Here is a 19,072-nt window from a genome sequence, read left to right as displayed (position 1 = left end):
CACATATTCCATGTCAACTAAAAACCAAAGAGCCCTTTGTATACTCTTATGTGAGTCTCCCCCTCCTCAAAGAAAAGCTGCCGTCTTCATTCGTAGATCATCCACAATCCTGCCAATCAATGCAAGTCTTCAATAAGCCATCTTCTCGAGGATAAAGACCCCTTTCACCACAGCAGTTCAGCTCAGCGAGGTTCAATCCTCTTAAAGCAGGCTGATCGGTTAAAGAAGCCTCAGCCCTTATTGACTGGGCTGCTAATAGGGAGCATGGCTGGAGAATACAAGTGGGAGAAAGTGCAACGAAAAAGGTGATTTACATCCTCCAGCTACAAAAGAACAAAAACGGTCCGAACAGTTGTTGGAGGCCCACGTTCCAACGAGTGTGCAAGAAGTCCACTTGATGAGGCATTAACGTCATCTGGACAACGGCGGGTTGCGGGACGCCGCCCACCCGCCGATGGTCAGACCGAGGGGACCGAGCCCCCCGAGAGGTCTGGTCCAGGGTCAGGCCAGGTCCCTGTGGGAGAGTCCGGCTCTGACTCAACTGTGAGCATATGCACGCACCCATTGTAAACCTCAAAATGATGCAGATAGGTGCTTTTTATTCTATTGCAAATCTTTGTGCCAAAGTACTTTGTGGTCGGTCAACTAGTTTAATGCTAACTCTAAATAGCATCTTTGTTGCAGTGCTAAAACCCTTTAATCGACATTTAAAACACGTGGACACGAATATAACGTCGTGTATTCTTTATCCTCCGCAAAGAACAACTCATATTAGTGCCGCGCTGATGACCTGAGAAGAGTTGTGACACCTCAATGAACTGTATATCTGCATGTCTGTCTTCTACTACCCCCAAGTGGCAGAGGCGGGCACACCAGAAAGAGTAGCTTCAACTGAAACATTCCGACAAAATTTTTTGTTTTTCAGCAAATAGGTTAGGCTCTGCGGAAAAACGAGCTAGCTACCAGGTGAGCAAAACGACAGGGTTCGCGGTACAGAACATTTAGAGTGTAATACGGCCAAATAAACAGTCACTCGACTCACAGGTGGCAGAGCCCAACGGAAACCTCAACCTTTTCCCTCCCATTCTGACAGCATTCTATGCTAATGTGCACTCCGACTGAACCACGACCTGCGACCCGTTAGTGCAGCCGCCCTAGCGAGGTCAGGGCCTGCAGAGGTGTTAAAGAGGAACTAATAGAAGCGATGAACAAGGGAAACACCCGGGGGAGTTGGGGAGCAATAGTGTGTGTGGGGGGGGGGCTCACCTCTGGGTCACCGCCCTCAGTCCTGGTCGGTCACGGGAAATGGGGATGAGCTCAATTTTGAGTTGGTTCTCGGCATCGGAGGAACATTCTTTGCTGCGTTTAGAACGCGACGAATGGTAAATTGTACAACTACGTGGGTCATAAGGATGTGACAGCTGTGGTCCACCATTTTGTTTTTGCCTTCACTTCAATGCTTTTCATATGGTCTCTGTAAATCACTGATTTTCAACTACTGCGGGTGGCTCTGGAACGTATCCCCTGCGATAAATTGAATTGACTGAAATTGGTCGTGTGACCCCATTAGGAAGCGAAAGGAGTGATTGAGAAATGTAAGGAGATTCGCAAAGCGGCAGTCTTCTGCTGTTTTCATGGAGGTTCCTTGCCGACTGACTAGATGTAAAAGCACCGACTGGCGACGCTTTGCGCCGGCAGCGCTGCTCGGCTCCAGCCGGCAATCTGTTGCTGCTTAGAGGATTACGTTTAAGCCTTCCAGACTGTGCTGCTGACAAGTCGGATGATGTGTTATGTGGCCCAAAGTGAGGATCTAAACAAGACGACTCAAAGTAAATCTTAGATGAAAACAAAGAAATCCCAGAGATGCATCATTCCCAAATACGGTAAAAAAAAAAAAACAGGGCCAAGAAGACGGATAAATCACTATTTATGCTGTCTGTCGCCATCCACCACTGCTCTTCTGGTTTTTATTATAATATTTAAGCAATGTGATCATGTGATTATATAGAACATGTTTGGTCACCAGGCAAATAACGTGATTTTGAGAAGAGCTTTAGCTAGATTCAAATACAAAGTTGCTATTAAATTCATGCAATTTTAAGGAAAACATTTATATTGGGATATACAGGTCTTTCTTTAAAATCATTTATGGGTGGGGAATTTTATTTACTAGTGGTATCGGTATTTGGTATCAGTAGCGGGGACTACTCTAGAGTTGCGCATCGGTCGGGGAAAAAGTGTTATCGAACATCCCTCTGTATGTATTCTGTAAATTCAACTGACTCGCTTTCATTTTTTACAGGCAAAATATAGGGGTGTTAAAAAAAAATATTTGCCGATATATCGCGATATTACAGTGCACAATTTTCGTATACACACGAAAAACACACAAAATACAAAAAATAATTACAATATTTGAAAATAATGTGAAAATTATATATATGAATGGTGCCCAAATTAACTAGTCTAAATACAAAATAATATGGTGTCATGTTGTGGTACAAGAAGGCACAGGCTAGCCATACTTACTGTTTCATTGGATGGTATTTATGGCCTTCAATAATTTTTACTATAAACAGAGTATTCTGACTTAAACATAAAAAATTAAAAAAATTAAAATAATAATACAGGGAGGTCCTTGGTTAACACTAGCCACAGAAAAAATATTTAGCCATTTGGATTGGGAAAAAAATATCAGGGTGACCACAAAAATTAGACACAATTTTCTAAAAAACAAAACAAAATAAAAAGACAAAATGATTAAAACAAACACAAAGTATGACAAAAAATACTTGAAGAATAAGAACAAAAAATGGAATAAAAAATAATAATAAAAATAGACAATATACAACGGGCTCAGCATATGACATCTCGACCTTACTGTTTTTCATTCATTTATGGCCTCGAAGTGCTTTTTATACAAATATTTACAGGACTGTAATTACAACTTTACTTCTGCGTTAGCGTCGATTGCAAATTTTGGGTATGTTGCCGGCATAGGAATGGAAAGTAGAACCCAGAAGTCCATGTTGCAAGAGAACATGATTTTTCTTTTTTCCCCCCTTTTTTTTTATAATTTAAACAAGTAGGGCACTGAAGAGTATGGTGACAACCACGCCCTAAAACGCAAACAAATCCCATTTGGTGTCACACCACTCTGCTGTTGCCATGGATACACATATCAAGCTTCACCACCTGCCTTGCTTTCACAGCACCAGCCCCCCCCCCCCCCCCCCCCCCAACACACACTCCAATCCAATCCAGCCAAAAGGGGTGCCCAGGCAGCCCCTCCCAGCCGCGCATCCTGCTGGCAGATTAGGCCACGCCGTCCCTCCTCTTTACCCTCCGTACCCCCTACAGCTCCTTCACCATCCTCCGTCACCAAAAGAAAAGACCCCCCCCAGGCCCCCTCCCGGCTGCCTGTCCCCTGACGGTGTAATCCAATCCCTGTAGGGCCAGAGCCAGAGGCCTGACACGGTCCTGACCCAATTAGAGGCCTGCTGCCAGCTAATTAACCCCGGCCCAGACCCGGTGCCTGGCGCCTGATATCCCCAAACCAACTAACGGCGCTAATTTCATTAATACACCACGCCGGCCCTTCTCGTCCTATCCTGTAAACCCCCCCGCACACACACCCCCACCACGCATGGAATTGGGCCATCTTGGAGAGGGAAGGCGGCCGATCTCCTTGATGAAAGATGATGGATGGTCGGTTATGTGAGAAATGGAGACAGATGGGGGTCGAAGGCGCGATCGAACCTGGCATCAGGCCCTCACTGTATCATGATACATTATACAGGCTGATCAATAAGTCAATAGGCAACACTTGTTCGGCACTGAGGATAATGGAAATATTAGCCCGGCGCTACTTTGCCACCATCGACGGGGAAGCTTAAATTAAATTTCCTAGTGGCGATGGCAGCGCAGGGGCTTTAGGACCAAATGCTAGCAGGTTTTGGATGCTCAACATTGTGAACTACTTGACAGGAAGTCCTCGGCTACCAACAAGGTTGCAAACACTGCACAGTGAGAAATCTTTACAAAAATCTACATAACAATAAATAAATATTAGTTGGAAAATACACAAAAAAAATAACACTATTTGTTGTTTTTTATGTATGTGTATATTAACAAAGAAATAAAGTAATATTAGATGGAAAAATACATACATTTTGTGACAAAAATGAAAAAATATTATTGAAATTTTAATTTGTTTTACCAAACCAACTTAACAATGGTAAAGGTAAAATTATACAAATAAGCAAAAAAATTAAATAAAATAATAATAATTTTGCGTAAGAAAACTAATATTAGACATCAGCTACAAAATAACACAAAGTCTTTGAAAATTCAAAATACTTGACAAAAATGAAACGAGAAAAATACAAAAATGTTGAGGAATAATTCAGATGTAAATGAATAAGGATAAGAATGCATCATCACATTCAGTTAGTGCCATACTACACTGTGTTAAACTAGGTTATTAATGTTCCATTCAACGTACAAAGCGTACCAGCTTCTCATTTGTGATGCCAAAATGATTCCTCTTAAAAAAAAAATTATCCACGGAAACCAGAGAAGAACGTGACGCCACTGCCTGGCCACAAACATGCAGCAACAGGGAGACAGCCTGATTAAGACTTTCCCGGTTTCTCACCACAGAAGCGACTCTGTCATTAATGTCAATTACTGCGGTTACTCCGCTAAAAGAACTGCTAATCATGTGGGCAATGTCTCCCCCTTCAGTCTACTTAGAGTCTTCTGTGTACTATCTACTGGCTTTTGTTTTTGTAAATTGCTGAGCTGGGCATAATGTTTTGGACTAAATTCCACCGAGGGGGTCAACGATGCCAGTCAGATGAAACTTAACTGTGTTGTTTTGTGCCCTCACTATCAGAGCGCTTCCTGACATTTTTTGCCCATGAGCGGCGCTCCTTTGAAAGGACAGGAAGGCCGGGCTGCACTTCCCACAGCCCGCCGATGTGGATTACACCAGCCTCTCTCTCTCTCCCTCCCATGGTCCCGATTGATGCCCGCTTACGCATTCCAAATACAATCGTCTCAACGGTTCGAAGCGTTTTCCTCAACGTCACACCCTCTCGACGAGCGCACGATCCGTCAATTGGCGCCGCGTCGTGAGAAGCTGGTGATTTTGCGGAGGGGGTTCTTATAATTACCGTCGTCAGCGCAGGAGCCGCAAAGACAGCAGCGGAAGGTTATTTCGGTGTCATGCTGGAATGTTCCGCAAATAAATCCTTGAGCGTGAGAGCAAAACAATTCTGTTTCATAACAGGGCATGTTGTCCATATATTCCCATTGACTAATAAGTGAGTTGGGGGGGGGGGGGGGGGGGGGGGCATAAAAGTTAAATACAAATTGCACTTAAAAATGAGTTGTAAAGTCAAATATGCGAATGTACCATACTTTAAAGTATTTTAACTCACATAACACAAACGCAATATTAATTATTAGGGGTGTGAATTGCCTAGTACCTGGCGATTCCATTTGTATCACGATTCATAGGTCACGATTCGATTCAATACCGATTAATCCCGATACAAATCTATAAATTGATTATTGCGATTTAGAAAATACTAATCAGTACACTTCTACATGTACACTGTAATATTTGTATGAAAATGTATTTATTTATCTGAAAATTCAGGCTTATAACTGAGCCACTGCATTTAACAAACAGGTTGCAGTCTGTTTCATGTTTGAACGGCACTGAAATCAAATATTAAGGCTTAATGTTCCATTAATATAACATTCTTCCATGCTTAATGTGTGAATCCTAACCCTAAGTAAGACGCTTTGTTAAATATTCCCATAAAAAATTGATTGATTCGAGAATTGCGCGCTGTAATATCGCGATATATTGCCGAATCGATTTTTTCTAACACCTCTATTAATTCTATTAATTAATTATATACAAGTGAGACTGCATAGAACTTATAACTGTAAATAATTATTTTGGGGTTGACAAAATCTTAATGCATAATGCCCCATTGGCCTTGTTTTTTCCTTAATAAGCCCCTTGATTAGATCCCTCCATTGATACCATCGTACTCACGCCACGCTGGTCAAAACAAACAAGTCATTCAAGCCCTGCCCATTTGTTCTTAAAGGTGTGGGGGCGAGTATGAGGGGAGGGGGGCTGGGAAACTACAGCCAGGCTACTGTACATATCTTGAGCCTTGATGTGGCAACAATGAGTTCGGCGGAGGACGGGTGCCGCGCCGTCGGGTCACTTCCTTCCTCCCGAGGCTGAGAAAGAAGCGACAGACTGGGACGCACAGAAAGAAACGCCTTCGATTGGCTCACGGACCACGGAACAAAGTCCCAACCCCAAATCGGAGTTAGCGCATGGAAAAGGACACCTCACAGGCCTGGCTAACACACGAGCGCACACACACAAACATAGCATCTAATGGTGTTACCTAACGAAGCGCTTGAACAATGAGGAGCACATCAACTTCCTGGCTTTGTCCGCCGCCTCTTAACTTCACAGGAGAGCTCAGACGGTTCTCACAGACACACGCAAATACTTGTTTTTGCTTTCGCACTCTGGCGCAAACACTGACGAGCAAAGAACGCAGCAAAAAGTGTCTGAGTGGGGTTTTTTTGTGTTTTGTTTGGGTGGGATCATTATTTTTCATGGGTTGGATTGAAGAAATGGCAGAACATAAATTTAACCGGGTGTTATTCTGTTTGTCCATCTTAAAAGTTGTTTTACAATAGATCAACATTAGTTAACAAAGTTGAATACAGTATTTGCGGCTTTAGATGACCACCACAAACTCGCGATCCCGCGCCCGTGGATTTGCATATTTGCATTTTCCCCAATTATCGCCTTCTAACATGTCTTTAACTCAACACAACATCAGTCTTCAAAAGCTCATAAAATCGCACGGAAAGAGCATGTGTGTTCTTCTCTCCCTGCTAAAAGAGACCTGGTGGTCAACACAAAATATGACAAGCCACCATTTATCATTGTGAGCAGGTCAGTGAGAAGGGAAGTGTTGTGTGTACAAGTGTGGCGGCCTCTCTCCTGCCGCACATCCATCAGCCTCCACTTTGCTCAGAGTGACCCGCAACTCAGCCGAGCCAGATTCTGCGCTCAAGCACACGTACACGCTGGCAATCTTAGTGATTGTGATGACACATACAGAGGTAGAGGATGCTGACAGGCCCCGTTCTACTGACTTTCTCAACCCTGTGCTGACCTTTTCTGGCATTTCCCACGGGCCCCTCACACTGCGGAGGTATTCAGTGCCGTGTAGGAAATAAAGCTAGGAAGCTGGACTCATCATTACCACTAGAAGCACAACAAGATGTGCAAAAATGTACACGTGTACCAAATAAAATGTCCAGTAAAAATATTCATTGAGTCTTTGATGCAAACTTGAACTTACCTGGTATCCGAATGTAGGACCAGCCATGCTGAGGGAAGACGGCCATAACGCCGCCGGGCTGTTGCGGGAAGAAGGCGCCGGCCCTCCGCCGCCAGTCAGCGGCCAGGTGGGGCGTGCCGTAGAGGAAGCATTCTTTGAAGACGGCACCACCACCGACGCGCGTCACCCGCCACTCGTGCTCGGCGCTTCGATCGGCGCAGTAGCGCTGCATGGGAACCGCCGTGACCTAGTTCCCCAAAACGAAGAGATAATGGCTTTAAATACATGTGAAACAAAGTGACGACTGAAGTCCTTTGGGGACTTTTTCTCACCTTTCAATGACTTTGTCATTACTATTTATATATCAATATCACAGCAACCTGAGGGATGAAAGTGCTAAGGTAGCCACTTTTTTATCAGTACTATTTCAAATGTAAATTGAGAAAACGCTAACATGCTAACAGTTAGTATGTTAACATATAGCAAATAGCGACCTTAGCAGAGAAAATCTTAAAGTCCATATGAAGGGAAATTAAATCACAAATACAATAGTGTGTTAATAACTAGGGCTGTGCCAAAAAATCGATTCTCATTTAGTACGATTCAGAATGTCCCAAAATCGATTTTATTTGACTTATTTTATACTGTCTACCGTTTGTTTGTGTGTGCCTTTATTGGGAGCGCTGTATATGTTGTACCCGATTTGGCCACTTAGGGGCAGTGTGGTTCCAAGCGGTCTGATACACTGTTAAGTTGTAGCCACATTAGAGAGTAGAAGGGAAAAGTCACGATCAAATTATTGCAATAATAGTTTTAGTTTTTTCAGCGCGGAGCCGTACTTTTAAGTGATAAAAGTGCCGCGAATAGAGCACTAATTAGCATTAGCGAGTCAGACTGGAGTAGATCATTACGATTCCTTGAACATCTATAAATTGAAGCAAAAATGATTGTCAATCAAATCATTTCGAATCAAAAATCGTTCTTAATCGAAAATCGATTCTGAATCTAATCACACACCAAAAAAAAAAAAAAAAAAAAAATCGGAATCGAATCGAATCGTGAGACATTCAAAGATTCCCACTCCTATTAATAACCCTGTCAAACTTGAATAAAAAAAAAGGGGCAGCTGTTGTCCTGTTACTCAAATACACAGGCGGTGACGTATTGGACAACGCCAGTTTGCGGTTTGCAGGCCAGCTCGAACCAGCTAGCTCTTTTGCCCACAGGCCACGTTGACGTTGGTCAATAAGTCACCGTCTCACTCGATTTTGCGTCATGTGTGGGTCTACATAAAATAGCAACCTAGTGGGCTGGAATGTGGTTGGCTATACAGTGGGGGAAGGCTGACTGTCTCAAGTGCGTACTTGAGCTTAGTTTTAGCCACACCCCAAAAATCCAGACAACGGAAAAAGTAGAAACAAATTATTGAAGTCGTTTTTACAGGGTCTTTAAGGGCACTTGAAAGAGGTTTAACTATATCTAGCCGTGTAGTCAGGTACATGCTAGCCAGTTGGTATGCTAACATACAGCAAGATTGCAGCCTAAGTAAAGAAAGTGCTAACATACTAACATTTGGTATTAGCACCAAATCAGTAGGTTGTAAGTGTCTTGGTGCAAGTTTGGGTATACGTCACAGGGAAACAGGACGCTCAACAGCTACACGCTAACCTGTGTTTGTTTTAAAGGCAGCAGGAAGCAAGTGTACTCATACTCAAATATACTCCTTTAACCCCCTACCCCCACCCAACTAACATATACACACACACGCAGAGATACACACACAAACATACATACCCTCGGTGTGGCTGCAAGAAGGAACTTGGGCGGGAGCGCGGGCTGCCACGGCCAGAGTCGGGAGGTGGCTGAACGTCGACAGTGGATGGTCACGTCGGCGTGTCCGACCATGCCTGGCCTGAGGGCCGTGAAAACCAGGTTCTGATGCAAAAACATGAGGTATTGATATTTAGGTGGAAAAAATCTGGCATCATTTTGGCCTAAAGGACCAGAAATGAATACATTTAGACTTTTGTGACCCATACCACTCAAATTCAAAATAAAAATGAAAAAAAAAGCCAGTTTTATGAACACTCCATGTAATTCCCAGCTTATTTGGTATGATTAAATTGTATTACGGAGCCACCTGAATAAAATTATTGTATTCAGTCAGATATTGGTAATGAAAAGGTTTATTATTATTATTATTATTATATGCACCTTAAATTTACATTTCAAAATCTCGACTAATGTGCCTTTGTGTCGAATACCAAAGAAGGTCATCGAGTGCAGCCCTTCAGTCCATTCACATCAGCTGCCAACTTAAAGTACCAAACGTGTTATGTAAATGTCTGATGACCTGCAGCTTAGTGGAGATGAACGCCGCCATGTGGAGGGATAAACCACACATTACCAGCTGTGTGCTACAAACGCATGTTTCGAATGTGTGTGGATGTACGTTGGTGGAGAGAAATGATGGATGCATAGTGCCACGCTGCCACCTATTGGCAGTTCTGAACCTTGAATTGGCGTTAGTGCTGCGTGATCTCTTACTTACCCGTAGAATGGGGCTGGTTTGTGTGTTGGGGAAGGACGAGGGTCTTTGTATCCACAAGAGGAGGTCTTTGCGGGACAGAGTCGTGGACTGTGACGTCCGCCCCCCGTCCCCTGCGCCTTCTTCCTGGAGGGCGAACAGCCGCTGACAATGTGATCGGTACGCTGCCTTCAGAGACAGAAAAAGGGCTAGCCACCTGCGGATGGAAAAGGAAAGGAAAGCAAGACAGGGAAAATTCATGAAAAAATAAATCAAAGAGTTAAAACTTTACAACATTTACATTTTAAAGGTTACATGTTAACATGCTGGGGTAAATTACTTATTAACACAATCCCTATGCATCTTCAAAATGATCATATGACTACACTACATAGGGGCTATTTGAATTCCCAGATGAAGGAAAAAAAAGAGAAAATGCATAATTATGTGCAATGCCTATGACCACTTTTATTCAATTACATTTTAATGTATTATTTAATTGTATAACACTGTATTCACCACGGTATTATGCCGCCATTTAATTAAATTTTATTACATTTTACTTCAGGCTATTACTTTTTTTTCTGAAATATTAACATTACATTACATTGTATTAGATTTTATTTCACGTTCTGATTTTATTTCATTAATATTATTTTAGGTCTCTGTTTTATTTTATTCAGACATATATCGGTTGCGAAATATTAACATTACACTACCACATGTAAAATTGTACTTCAGGTCCTCATTTTAACTTTTTAAATTTTAATTTAGGCCCCTGACACTTAATTTGAATATTGGTGTGAAATATTAATACTACAATTAATTGAATTACTTTTTATTTCATGCCCTGATGTAATTTTGATGAAATTGTAATAAATGTTATTTTAGGCCTATTTTGAACTACTAACATAGCATTGTATCAAATTGTGTTTCATGCCGCTAGTTTTTATTTATGGTTGTTAACTGTTAATACTTAAACCACACGAGCGCTTCAAAAACACTGCAACGTTGAAATTAGAAGCATTTTTAGCTGAATTATGCACTTTTCTATCTCTAAAATGAGTCATTATCTCCCCTACCTGACTAAGGTGCCTTGCAGCATGAGGTTGGACATCTCAGCCGGCGACACGTCAATAAAACGCAGGAAGGAAAAACAGTTTCCTTCATCATCACCTAGGTTGGTTAATAAAGCAAATATATAAAAAAAAAAACATTAAATCAGGACGTTCAAAGTTGAAGAGCAACTTACCTTTCCTGTGAAAGAGCGACTGTTGGATATGATATGTGGAAAAGGGAGACAGCAGCACTCGCAGTGACCTGATGGGGACATATTTTGTGAGGTCAAAGTGCAATGCTGAACTGTTAAATGAGCGTCATCCTTACTTGTCTGTGGCCTGGCTGTGAGCATGGAGGAGGCCGTGGCGGTAAAGGAACTTGGGCAAGACGTAGGGCACGAGGGACATGTGGAAAGGAGAGCGCGTCTCCTGGCGTTCAAACAAGTCAGGGTGATTGCACACCTGCAGAAAGAAAATGCACATTGACCGAGGCAAAACAAAAAACGGCGGTACCTTGACTGACAAGTTAATTTTGTTCTGTGACTGCACAGTGGGTCCCTTAACATCAAATCCCACTTCTCCCCTACCTTCCTGAACTGCATGACCAGATTCATGAGTGACGACGTGGTGCTGTGGGACTGCTGGGCCGTGCCCATGGAGGACTGCAGCAGGTCCTCGATGGAGATCTTGTTCCTCAGGGCTTGGTAGAGCAACCTCTGCCGGGACGTCAGCTGGCAGTAGGTCAGGATCTCGATCTGGGTTCAGAGCGGTGAGCATTTACATCACGGGAGGTCATTAACGCAAAAGAAAGACGTCTGAAATGACCATAATCTTGTGAGAAGGAAGGAGGGGGAGCGGTGAACTTTTGACTCCCGTAGAGGGGGGGGAGTGAGTGTATGAGGCGACCCGTGAGCCAAACAGGGCCTTCACGGATCTGCCAGCAAGGGCACATTATGGCTAAGTAACATTTACTTTGTCAATAAGCTGCCTGAGGAGATGAATGGGGCAAAGGTGCAGGTTTACATTGTACCACACTTTGTCTTGGTTCCTGTGGTACTTAGACATCATAAGGTATATCCTGCATGACATTTGTATGGTGGGAGAAGGAAGTGTGAGTGTTTTTTTTACCTTGTCCGAGAGCTCGTTTTCCACATCCTTCTTGATCCTGCGCAGCATGAAAGGCTTGAGGATCATGTGTAGCCGCGAAAGTTGGTCTGTGACAAAATGTGTAAATCTTGATGAAAAGACCAACTGAAAAAACAACAACAATTTAAATTCCAAGTTGAACTGATCGCCAAATGAGCCTGTTTTGAAGGGGCAGGTCACCTTCTACTGCAGGGGTTGCCAACACGAACGGTTTTAGTCACTTTGACTATGAGCGGCATAGCTAGGGTTGTTGAGATGAGGCGAGTAACTACTACAAGCCCAGTTTGTGAAGAAAAAAAACCTGCCCCCATGTCGACAGTAATAACATGGATTTTCAGTCATGGAGGCAGCACTTCATCACCAAGCCACCAAATTACACTTGTCAATTACTGGACCCGTTATGTGTATGTGGCATAAACAGCGGGGCTGGGAATGATTGTCTCACGATTCGATTCGATTCCGATTTTTGGGTCTGTGATTTAATTCAGAATCGATTATCGATTCTGAACGATTTTAGATTTAAAAAATTTGGATTGACAATGATTTCTGCTTCAATTTATAAATATGCAAAGAATTGTCATGATCTACTCCAGTCTGACTCGCTAATGCTAATTAGCGGGCTACTCGTGGCACTTTTATCACTCAAAAGAAGGACTCTTTATACAAAATGCTTCAGGAATATATACAGAGAAGCATCTTAACATCCTACACTGCAAAAAATAAAAAACTTTTATTGGAATAACTTGATGACTTTTTGCTTCTATGTGGCTACAACTTAACAGTGTATCAGAACGAGCGGAACCACACCCCCCCAACATGACATTGCTCCCAATAAAGGCACACACAAACAAGGGCAAGACAGTATAAAATAATTGAAATAAAATCGATTTTGGGACATTTAAAATCGATTCTGAATCATACTAAATGAGAATCGCGATTCTTATGACAATCGATTTTTTGGCAAACCCCTAATAAACAGTGCACGTAAAGCCAAAGACTGCTAGCTGCCAAATCGTGAGAGAAACTCGGTGTTTGGGCAATATTATGTAAATTTGCTGCATTTTGACCTCACCATCTGGCGAAAATTCCGGACAACCCACTCACAGGCGCATTTTGGAAAATAGGTAGCACACAATTTATTTACTTTATTTTTTCAATTCAAACATTTATTTTATTCTTTAAAATAAATGAAAGGGGACAGAAAGAAGAAAAACTTATAATATTTGTCCCTAATCAACACACACACACAAAAAAGAAACAAAAAAAAGTCAACACTAAATAAATGACAGCAAACAGTCAAGACGCTTTCTGAGTAACAATTAAAAAAATAATTGAAGAGAATGACCTTGTACTAATTATATTTTTCCAAAAATTTTGCTTTTATAAAAAAAATGTTTAATGGAAATTTTACTTATGTTTATAGACAGTCTGTTGGTGTTGAACTACTTCATAATGTTCCTAAACAATTTCTCTATTACTTGCATTACAGCAGGGGTGGGCACACTCGGTCCTCGAGGGCCGCAGTCCTGCAGGTTTTGGAGGTTTCCCTTCTCCAACACAGCTGATATATGATCACCTCATCAGCAAGCTCTGCATAAGCTTGGTAACAATCCTGTTGATTGGAATCAGCTGCGTTGCAGCAAGGAAACCTCCAAAACCTGCAGGACGTCGGCCCTCGAGGACCGAGTTTGCCCACCACTGCATTACAGTATACATTTATTTTTAAAATATATATATTTATTTTTTTATTGGAACGAATGTACTCACTCTCATCGATGGCCGACTTGTTCTCAGCGTGGCTCTCGATGTCCTTGGAGAACCACTCGTTGAATTCCTCGTGGGAATCGAACAATGTGGGCATGATGAAGTGCAGCAGGGCCCACAGTTCGGCCATTGTGTTTTGGATAGGCGTCCCCGTCAGGAGCAGCCTGTTTCGACACTGGAACTGCAGGAGGATCTTCCACCGCACACTAAAAAAAAAATGGTGATGAGAAGTGTTTTTTTGCTATTTTCTTAACTAAATCAATCAGTCATTCTAGTACACGCTATACCTTGTACTGCTCTTCAACGCCTGGGCCTCATCCAGAACCATGTACTGCCATTTGACCCTTTGGAAGTACTTGACGTCCTGGACTACCAGCTGGTAGCTGGTGATCACCACGTGGAACGGTGCGTTCTGAGTGTAAAGGGTTTTCTGAACACACACACAACACGGCAGCAGATATTTTTATTATACACCAGAACACAATAACCATTTATAGCTTCTTCAATTCTTGCTTACCTGGCTCCAGAATTTCCGAATAACTTTGCGATCATGAGGGTTACCCCAATATGGCAAAACCTGAGTGACAAATATATTTTAATTAGAGATATGATACGATACGGGGGGGTTTCAGGACCGACACCGATTATTAGCAGTCAAGGATGCTGATAACCGACATTTGGAGACAATGTTTATTTTCACTAAAAGGGAAAATATTGCCATCAAACTATTTTCTGTAACTATTCTGAACCTGGATTGTTACGAGGAGGATTTGTTACGAATTGGGGTTTCTTTGCTGCATTTGGCAGAGAAACACGAAATGTCAACACTCTCAGTGCATCCTGGAGCAAAATGAGCTGAGATCCGAAGACTATCAAGGCATCCTGGGGAGAAATGTGCTGCCCATTGTCCGAAAAACTGATCTTGGTCATGTTCTAGGACTACTTTTCTACTAGCTCAATCTGTGCAGGGTGCAGAGTAATCTCCAAGCGAGCAAGACATCCTGAAGCAAAATGGGCTTCCCAATATGGCTAAGAACAAAACATCAGACTACTTTGAAGAGCCCTGATCTAAATCCGATTGAACATGGTATATTTTTTGAAGGATGTGAATCAATTTGACTACAAACAAAGCTCAAAAAGCCCTATAAAAACAGAGCCAAGACGACGCTTCCAGGGGAAACGTTTTAGCTGAGCAACAAGCATGAATCACTGCTTCGATTCTAAGGTCGCTAACAAATGCCATGTGAAAAGCATTTCTGCATCATTACATCCATCAACACCGGTCGCCATTCAATTGTTTTCAGTCAGTCTTGAGGAAGCTTATCTTCAAATTGTGTAATATGCTCTTTTCACAGCTCATTAGCAGAATAGACTGGAGCTGATTTATTGTCACGAGTCGGAGGGGAAATACACTAGTGAGTCCATGTGTTGTGTTTGTGCACGGCACGTACATCATTTTCGCTAAGTAGACTGTATTTAGCTGTCCTGATAGAACACTGCCTCCTAGTGAGCATCTTTCGAGTGGCGTGACAACGACCGTGTCGAAGATTCCCACCTTGAACTTGGGCACAAAGCGTGAGAACTCCTGATGCCAGTTGTTGAGCGTGGACGCCGGGGAGATGATGAGGAATGGGCCCCAGATGTTGTCTCTCTGTGATAAGGGAAAAGAAGACATTTGTTAAGAGTGCATATTTATTTTTTCTTTTGACGTTTCGTGTACAAGTCAAAGTCAAGAGCAAAAAGATGAATACAGAACTAATGGAGAGGAATTTTTCATGCAGTCAGCAGTTTAGGCAGCACTATGCAAATGAGAATTGGTATAATGCTAACATGCTAACAGTAGGAATTAGGGGTGTTAGAGAAAATCTATTCGGCAATATATCGCGATATTACAGCGCGCAATTCTCAAATCGATTCGATATGAGGCCGAATCGATTTTTAAACGTCCATTTTTTAATGGGAATATTCAACAAAACATCTTACTTAGGGTTAGGATTCACACATTAAGCATGGAAGAATGTTATATTAATGGCACATTAAGCCTTAATATTTTATTTCAGTGCTGTTCAAACATGAAACAGACTGCAACCTGTTTGTTAAATGCAGTGGCTCAGTTATAAGCCTGAATTTTCAGAGAAATAAATAAATTTTCATACAAATCATACAGTGTACTTGTACAAGTTTACTGATTAGTATTTTCTGAATTTGAGTTTTAAAAAAATCGCAATAATACATTTTTAGATTTGGATCCCGATTAATCGGTATCGAATCGAATCGTGGCCTATGAATCGTGATACGAATTAAATCGCCAGGTACTAGGCAATTCACACCCCGAGTAGGAATGCTAATCTCCACTCTAGCAGTACATAGAATAAACGCCACGATATGAGGAAGTATAGTATAGTGTTTATATGAGCAACTGATAAAAGGAAAAAGCACCTACCTCTGCAAGGTGGGCCAACAGGGCGATACTCTGGACCGTCTTCCCAAGCCCCATCTCATCCGCTAGGATGCCATTAATACCCTACGAAAATGTGAAGTATTTGAATCCACCATTCCTGACTAAATCATCCCACTCTTAATAACACCTCGGCTTACTTGTTCATAGAGGTTTGCGAGCCAGTTCATGCCTTTGAGCTGGTAGCCCTTCAGCTTGCCGTTGAAGATGGTGGGCTGCGGGATGTCCTCGCCGGCTTGAATGGACGGGTTGGATAAACTGTAGCTTTCGCCGAAACTGAAGGCAGCGGCCGCTGAGGACGACGCAGAGCGGCTATCGTGGGAGTCCTCGTCGAACATGTGTGTCTGCAGGGGGAGAATGGAGGATTGGACAAGATTTGAATGAGCCTCTAGTTGTAAAAGCTCTGATATGTTGGATTTTCTTTCCCACTGAAAACGTTTTGGACCATTTTGCATCAGATACAATTTATCAGGGAAAAAAATGTATTGATCAAGCATTGCATCAAATGCTTTTGTCTTTTTAGAGTTGTCTCGTCTAAATTAAGATAGTATTTTTCAAGTCAACCTGTGTGTCATGTGAGTTGTGCAGCAAAATCCAGCTGTTTTTATCCATATCATGGGGGCGGCCATTTTGCCACTTGTTGTCAACTGAAGATGACATCAGAGTTGCTCAGGCAACGGCCAATCACAGCTCACCTGTATTCTGAAGCTGAGCTGTGATTGGTTGTTACCTGAGACCTGAGCAACTATGATGTCAGTTTCAAGTGTCAAAATAGCCGCCTTCTGATATTGATTGCTTCTTAACTGATATTCCACTAACACAATATTAACCAAGATACCGTATTTATATTAGTGGGGCTGCATAGAACATACTATTGTCAAGACATTGTCATGTTAAAATCTTTGCAAATCTTTAGTCGTTAAACATCAATTTTTCTAATCTCTCTAGATTTCCCTCAAAAAACGAATCAAGCTGTTTTGAAAGTGTTTGCCTGGTTTTGAATGATCAAAATTATAATAACTATGCCTCAAGCCAGGAAAAACCCTGCTATATAAACCAGATTACAGAAAGGTATATCTAATCATCAACTCACTCTCTGTTGATGAATATGGTAGGCCTCCTGCGCATTCCTCAGAGCCTGAGACTTGTAGTATTCACTGTCTGAAAGCATATATTCACATTTTAGACATTTTGTGCCGACTTACTAGAAATCAGAAACATCGTACCGTAGTCCTCCTGCCCCACATTGACCATGACGCCTCCCCCGATGTCGATCTGCCGTCGCGCGCTGGTGTCATCCAGCTTCTTCAGAATCTCCTCTTGGGCGTCTTCGCCCCCCGGCGAGCCGGCGGAGGCTTTGCCGCTCATAAAGTGGGCGTAGAGTTCCGTTTGCGTGATGAGGAAGTTGAGCTTGCGCTGCTGACGCTTGGCCTGGAAACGAAAACAGTGTGTAAAAAATGGAAGCATACTATCCGCCTAATTGTCCGTTGCATGTTGTGAAGAAGAAGCCGCTTCCCCTCCGCCGACCTCCTTCATCTCCTCGTCCAGTTTCCGCTGCTCCAGCGCCTCCTTCTCAGCCCGCTTCCTGTGCTCCTTCTCCACCTTGTCGTACTTTTTCCAGTAGAGCATCATCTCCTTGGTGAGGCGGCGGGCGCGAGGCAGCGTCTCCTTGCAGTTCTTCTGCGCCTGGATGGCGGCGCGGCGCACCTCGCGCATGCACTGGTGGGCCAACTGAAGACCGGACAAAAAGGGGGGGGAAAGGAGATGACATGTTTTTGGGAAGTTAACTGGAAGTCATTTACAAAAGTGTACCTGACTTACCTTTTTAGCATTGGTCAACACCAGGTTCTTAGCGGAGGTCTTCTGCTTGAAAGACTGCAAATCGGGGCAAAGTGGAGCAAGAAACCTTTCAGATGTGTTTTCAAAGGTGACATATTAAGGACTTTTTAAATTAGATATAAAGTTAAGACACCTGAGAGCTGTTTTAAAATGTAATAGAAATGCATAATATGCTTAATTATAGGTAAGGTGCGCCTTACTCACCTTGGGGATCTCCTTCTTGGCAATGGTTAGCCACACTTTGCGCCGGCGTGCATTCAGCTGCTCCACGCTCAGGTGCTTCTTCTTCAGTATGGGTGCCGGCGCGTCCTGCGAAAACTTGGCAAAGGTCTTGGCCACGTAAGGGAGGCCCTCGTCGGAAAAGTCGCCCTCGCCACGTTTCTTCTTCTTCTTCACTTTCTTCAGCTTGGCTGCGAACAAAAACAGGCCGCGGGAATACTTTTCTGAACAAAATTATCACAACAATGTAATAAAATAACTTTTGTTACCCTTGAATTTTTTCTCCTCTTTGATTTTCTTCTTCTTTGGGCCCATGAGGTGGCGCTGTTGCTCATAGAAGAGGTCTTGACTGGAAAGCAGGCCAGTGCTGTAGAACTGGTACTGCTGAAGCTACAGCACAACCAGACGGAAAAGTGTCAAGTCAATTGTGTATTAATGGTGCATTCAAGAAAACTGGGAATTTAGAATTTTAGCCAACTTCTGATTCGGAATTCAAAACCTTCCCACTGGTATGAATTTGACACATTTTAACATTTTACAATATAACGAATTAACGTATATTTCTGACTACAAAGTCGCACTTTTTTTCAGTTTGGCTGGTCCGCCTGCGATTTATACTCAGGTCAGGTGCGACTCAGATACATTAAAATTAGAGCTCAGACTGGCA

The 19,072-nt window shown here is 42.6% G+C and overlaps 1 protein-coding gene across 4 annotated transcripts in view; it reads right to left on the bottom strand.

Moving 5' to 3' along the window:
- Positions 1 to 19,072, bottom strand: part of ino80 (INO80 complex ATPase subunit) — a 31,332-nt gene that overhangs the window by 9,314 nt on the left and 2,946 nt on the right. For all 4 annotated transcript variants that reach the window (XM_086060401.1, XM_086060402.1, XM_086060403.1 and 1 more), the window contains 20 exons: positions 18,675 to 18,795; positions 18,391 to 18,596; positions 18,169 to 18,222; positions 17,875 to 18,078; positions 17,574 to 17,778; positions 17,441 to 17,508; positions 16,488 to 16,691; positions 16,333 to 16,413; positions 15,445 to 15,540; positions 14,407 to 14,466; positions 14,177 to 14,319; positions 13,893 to 14,095; positions 12,108 to 12,193; positions 11,567 to 11,734; positions 11,308 to 11,441; positions 11,174 to 11,241; positions 11,004 to 11,097; positions 9,946 to 10,138; positions 9,189 to 9,329; positions 7,416 to 7,641 (listed from right to left, as the gene is read on the bottom strand). In XM_086060401.1, the coding sequence (XP_085916527.1) occupies positions 7,416 to 7,641; positions 9,189 to 9,329; positions 9,946 to 10,138; positions 11,004 to 11,097; positions 11,174 to 11,241; positions 11,308 to 11,441; positions 11,567 to 11,734; positions 12,108 to 12,193; positions 13,893 to 14,095; positions 14,177 to 14,319; positions 14,407 to 14,466; positions 15,445 to 15,540; positions 16,333 to 16,413; positions 16,488 to 16,691; positions 17,441 to 17,508; positions 17,574 to 17,778; positions 17,875 to 18,078; positions 18,169 to 18,222; positions 18,391 to 18,596; positions 18,675 to 18,795 (2,755 nt within the window). The remainder of the gene's footprint in view (positions 1 to 7,415; positions 7,642 to 9,188; positions 9,330 to 9,945; positions 10,139 to 11,003; positions 11,098 to 11,173; positions 11,242 to 11,307; positions 11,442 to 11,566; positions 11,735 to 12,107; positions 12,194 to 13,892; positions 14,096 to 14,176; positions 14,320 to 14,406; positions 14,467 to 15,444; positions 15,541 to 16,332; positions 16,414 to 16,487; positions 16,692 to 17,440; positions 17,509 to 17,573; positions 17,779 to 17,874; positions 18,079 to 18,168; positions 18,223 to 18,390; positions 18,597 to 18,674; positions 18,796 to 19,072) is intronic.

Source organism: Leptonotus elevatus, chromosome 18, assembly GCF_054856555.1.
Source record: "Leptonotus elevatus isolate MCC_2025b chromosome 18, RoL_Lele_1.0, whole genome shotgun sequence".
Classification (NCBI taxonomy): domain Eukaryota; kingdom Metazoa; phylum Chordata; class Actinopteri; order Syngnathiformes; family Syngnathidae; genus Leptonotus; species Leptonotus elevatus.
Note: the sequence above shows the minus strand (reverse complement) of the source record. Positions and strands in the feature narration are given on the sequence as shown.